Source organism: Ipomoea triloba, chromosome 1 (assembly GCF_003576645.1).
Source record: "Ipomoea triloba cultivar NCNSP0323 chromosome 1, ASM357664v1".
NCBI classification, from domain to species: domain Eukaryota; kingdom Viridiplantae; phylum Streptophyta; class Magnoliopsida; order Solanales; family Convolvulaceae; genus Ipomoea; species Ipomoea triloba.
The window spans coordinates 3,824,929-3,830,255 of NC_044916.1; the positions used below are offsets into that span (position 1 = coordinate 3,824,929).

General features: G+C 33.6%; 1 protein-coding gene across 1 annotated transcript in view; it reads right to left on the reverse strand.

Annotated features, from left to right (window-relative positions):
- LOC116027005 (glyoxysomal processing protease, glyoxysomal) overlaps positions 1-2,344 on the reverse strand; it is a 7,415-nt gene extending 5,071 nt beyond the window's left edge. The window contains exons 1-7 of the mRNA XM_031268437.1: positions 2,129-2,344; positions 1,915-1,961; positions 1,564-1,750; positions 1,417-1,467; positions 1,232-1,300; positions 830-973; positions 69-191 (exon numbers count right to left, since the gene is read on the reverse strand). Of these exons, the coding sequence (XP_031124297.1) occupies positions 69-191; positions 830-973; positions 1,232-1,300; positions 1,417-1,467; positions 1,564-1,750; positions 1,915-1,961; positions 2,129-2,194 (687 nt within the window). The 5' untranslated portion in view covers positions 2,195-2,344. The remainder of the gene's footprint in view (positions 1-68; positions 192-829; positions 974-1,231; positions 1,301-1,416; positions 1,468-1,563; positions 1,751-1,914; positions 1,962-2,128) is intronic.
- Positions 2,345-5,327: the final 2,983 nt, after the last annotated feature.

Sequence of the window (5,327 nt, forward strand, 5' to 3'; positions counted from 1 at the left end):
AAAAAAAAAAAAAAAAAAAAAAAAAAAAAAAAAAAAAAAAACAACAACAACAACAACAACCTTAATACCTCATACTCAGTGGAAGAAACTCTGAGAAGAGCAACTCTGGTTGTTGATTTGCCCATCAAACTTGGATTGCTAGATTCTGCCACCACAGTATACTTTTGGCTTGGGAAAGAAGCTTGCTCGACCTGAAATGATTATTTGAGAAATCCTGTTATATGATAGATATACCATCTATGAAGTCAATTTTCTAAATTTTCTTTCAGACAAACATTTTAGTTGACCTTTCTAATATTGTTATAAAGAGCGTAATCATTTGTGAATTCTGTTTTGACATGTCTGAACATTTGCCTTGTAGTCTCATAATTGGGAACTTGACGCTAACTCTATGGAGGAATCTGGCAAGCATGCTGTATCCTGAAGATATAGCTAGTAGTAAGCAAGAGATATTCATTTTTTGTTCCACATTTATTGTAATTATTACAGTATTTGAAAGCAGTTTGTCTAGTAGCATGGAGCCTTTTAAATTTTTAATTGTGAAAATGATGCTGTTTTTCATGTAGCATGGGAGTTAAAGGCACAAAAGCCGAAAGTGAATCATCTACCTCATAAAGCAAGGAACTGGATTTTGCCATTTAGTCAGCAATGACAAATGCCCCCTATGTGTTTCTTTAAATCAATTTCAATTTTCATCATCACTGAATATCTCTTATTTGCAGGCAAAAACGATTTGGTTTATTAACAAAAAGTCATGCAAGGACAACAAAAGAAAACAAGTTGAAACTACAACTTTTAGTTGAAAAAGTTGAAACTACAACAAGACTACCTGCTTCTGTGCAGAATCCATAAATGATTGATGACCACTTCCATAGGAAGCTAGAGACCAACCAACTTCCCACCCGTGCTCTATTGAACCAGAAGAAGCTTCAATCAGAGATTGGACAGCAGTAGATGATGTAGCCACATCAACCTTCATAAATAACACCAAAAAGACTATGCTAGGATATTTGTCAATAACAGAGAGAATGAGAAAGAAAGGACCAGCCCTAATATGAAACCAGTTTCTAATACACGAAAGAAAATTCCATATCACATGGTGAATAAGGCAATGTGAATTGCATAGTAAGATTAGTGACAAATCACCTCTGCAAAATTAATTCTAATAAAATAACAGATGCAAACAGTCATCAGATTAAGGAAAACAGGTTATCCCTTGACAAATGCCTACCAATCTAAGAAGTTCAGCTGGAACCCAATGCAGAGCCTCCTTGTTTGCCGTTGTATATGCCTCCTTACCCTATAAATAAAATAGCATGCATATGAATATAACCTAAATCAATAAACACTTAATAATATGTGACAAATTGCTTAACAACAAACCACTCTAGTAGTCTAGTTACAAGATTTGTATACCTCCGTCAAAATGTCAATCTGAGCACCAGGTATCAATGTTGGTTTATCCAGCTAAGTATCAAACAGCAAATGCCATGTGTGAGAACACAATAAAAGTTCCACGAACCATAAGCAAATTCTACAAACTGAACTGTATAAATCTTTAACCTTTGACATGCTGTCTCTATGTTGCTGTGAAAGAAATGGCTCAATAACAGATGCAACAGTCATAACCAAAACATAACCTCCCATAGATTGCAAATTGCCTTCACCCACATTCTGCTTGGCCACTGAAGCATTAACAAGCGAGCTCGGCAAAAGCATTCCAGACGCTGACAATGTAGTTCTTCCAGAACTACTCAAATTCAGCAATAAATGAACAAAACCAATAAGTAAAACAAATAATTCCCAAATTAAATAACTCAATTAACTGCAATTCAGGGTAAAATATTCGTGAACTTCATAACTCCTACCAGTCCTATATACAACAAGCAAATACACGAGAGAAAACAAACTTACTTGTACAAGTGGAAAGCGTGCTTTCGCATTTTCAGTCCCTTCGGGTCCTTAAAATACACGAAAGTTCAAAAATTTTCAATTAATATAAGATAAACAAACAATTCTGATTTCTGAACGATCAGCAACAGCTGAATACATACATATATACACACACATATATACACACACACACGCATATATTTGTAATTGCATCACTTGTTTGGGGAGAACTTACAGGGCCTTGAATTCGAACCATGACGGCGAAATTGCGAGCGACATCGATGACTTCCTGGATGCTCATCGTGATATGGTGTTCGTCAGGTGCATACGATTGAATTGAGGCGCGGAGAGAACTGCGAGCAGAGCGGTAGAAGTCTAGAAGAAGACTGCGGTAATCTACTTGTTTGCGACTTCCAATGTAGAGACGCTATTTCTTCCATTTTCCTTTAAAAAATTGTTCCGTACTAATTTTTTGTCCCAAAAGTTTTGACTCCACTTACCAGTTACTCCCCTCTTGATTAAATTAGATTACAAGAGGTAAGTGGGGGCATCCGGGCATGTATTACTTAATTTACAAATTACAAATACTATTAAGGATAGGTTTGGGAGGTGGTGGGTTCGAATCTCAGTGGAGTCAATACTGACTCTTGTGATTCAATAGGTTGAAAAAGTAGTTATGAACAGATACTGCATTGTAATAGAGTTAGTAGTATTCAAAAAAAAAAAAAATTAAGGAGTGGTTTGGTTCACGAAATGTTAGATTACCTTAGGAAATGTTAGATTACTGTTTGGTAAAATTTAGACTATGTAATATAAACATGCATGTTTGGTTGATGATTTGTTGTTTATGTTATAATGGTTATTTTACCTTAGTACCTTATATTACAAATCACCTTGCAAACATGAACATGTGCCAAACTACTACAATATAATGTTCTTGCTTTTCCAAATTTATGTTTTCCCATATCTAGTCCTCTTTCATAAAAATAAAATAAATAAAATAAAATTCAAAAATAAGTTTTCACCTTGATGTATGTTAAGGGCAAAGAATGTAAAATGACAAGGGGATCTAACATTACCTAAGATGAACAAGGGAATCACATTCCCTCCAAAACAAGGAAAAATGTGATGTGGATGCAATGTTTGATTCCAAGGGAATGTTATATAACTCCAATCAAACATAGGAATCTTAGATAACCAACCCAATATAATCCTAGTTATCCTATATAACCCGAACCAAACACCCCCTTACATCCTCTTGGTTAAACTCATTATAGTCACTTTATTTTGCATGACGAATAAAATTTATAGTCATTATTCAAAACTGTATAATAGATAAATCTCGCTCGTGTGTAATAGCATGCCAATTATTTTTCTTGTCTAGTTTACAGATACACATGAACCAGTAGTTATACCGTAGACCATGGGTCATAACTGATACTACAGTTGTGTTAATTGTTACTGCAATTGTATTGAGCGGATACTGCAGTTGTGTTGAAATGAAACTGCAGTTACGCAAAACAAAGGTCATTTCATCCTTTTGAAACTGCAGTTGTGTTGAACTGATACTGTAATTGTGTTGAATTGATACTGCAGTTGTGTTGAACGGATCAACGGCCTCTGTTCCCCGCAACGTACTATAGTTTCCTTTCAACACAACTGCAATATCTTTTCAACACAACTGCAATATCCGTTCAACACAACTACAATATCAGCCATGACAATGGTCTATAATGCATTGTGGACCATGGTCCACAGTATAATTTGCGCACATGAACATGGTTTACTTAATACATACCCTCGAGTAGTCATTACAAATTTTCTTCGACACCCAAAAAAATCTATTCATCCATCTCATTTACCTATCTTATTTATTATTTATTGGTCAAGTCAATTTTTTTTATTTGATTATTTTCTCTAGTATTTTCTCTTCTTTTTTTTGTGTGTGTGTGTGTTTAATAATATGTTTAATGTATTTTCTAAATATATAAATTTTATATGTTGATATTAAACTTAATATTATAAAATTTGAATTATAAATAATTCTAGACAAGTCTCATTAACCAACTCTCATATATAAAATTGGAGAGAGAGTCCCCCTCCACTTGATGATTTTGTGGGACGCTTTGATTGAAGACTTGCTTGGTATTCCCCATATGAGGGGTGTAACACGCATTCTCTAGTTGACTTCTTCTTGTAGTGTCCCTCCTCCACTTAATGTTAAAGATTAAAAAAAAAAAAAAAAAAAAAAAGGAGACGGGGGGGACAAGACCTGGAACAAGGCAACTCGGTCTGATTCATGAGATCCAAGGCCAACTCGGGGCAATCGCCCATTCTCATCTCATAGCCCGTCTTGGTATCCATAACGAGGGGTTTGGACCAAGCTACGCACCCTGATTCGTGAGCTTTGACACATTCTTATAGCCTGACACGATTTTAGCTATATGTTAGTTAGATTTTCCTTCTATAAATCGCTTGTGTCCTAGTCTAGACAAATCATGTTCAAAGTCAAGACAAAGACAAGTCATTCTATGTTCTATTATTACACAATATACTTTTGTAACGCTCTTTGCATTAATTCAATCACTGTTTGTTTTTAAAGCAAATCCAAATACTATTGTTACAATATTTTGTTCCTTTTATCCATTTAATTTATGTGAGCTAAATTGATCCATTCATAGCCCAGATCAAATAGTTCCATCATTATACTATTTGATTGTCCAAATTAAATTCAAACAAAAAACTCATGTGGTATTGTGGCGTGAACAAGATATCAGAGGTTTCTTCCAGTTTGACTAGATATATCATATTTGAGTCATATGAATGCAGTTATCTCTATTAGTGTTCTATTCTCGATGTATGGTTGCTAGTCGACTTATTGAGGAAACATAATTCAAACCCAAAATATTCGATAGAAAAGTAATAATGCATGTACTTTCACGACACGTTTGGTTCACGAAATATGCTTGAAATGGCATAGCATTATCAGTAATAGGCATATTTATTTGTTTAATTTGGTAAACATTTCTATTCCCAAGAACAATGTTATTGAGAATGGCCCATTCCCCCTAGAGGGGGATAGTTATTACTGCCCCCGATATTAACTTATTCATGAGTCTTCAAGAATAGCTTTTATTTTATTTTCTATTTTACCATTTGTTTAATCTAAACTTTTACGCTATCTTTCTATCTTTCTCTCTGTCTTCGCATTTCTTCCACCATCAGTATCAAATTGAAATTCTTCTTCAAGCTTTAAATAAATGTATTATTCTTCTTCTTTTTTTTTTTTTTGAAAATTGAAAATAAACAAAGGTATTCTTCTAAACGTTATTTTTTTACAAATTAATTAATTAATTATATATATATATATATATATATATATATATATATATATATATATATATATATATATATATATATATATATATATATAT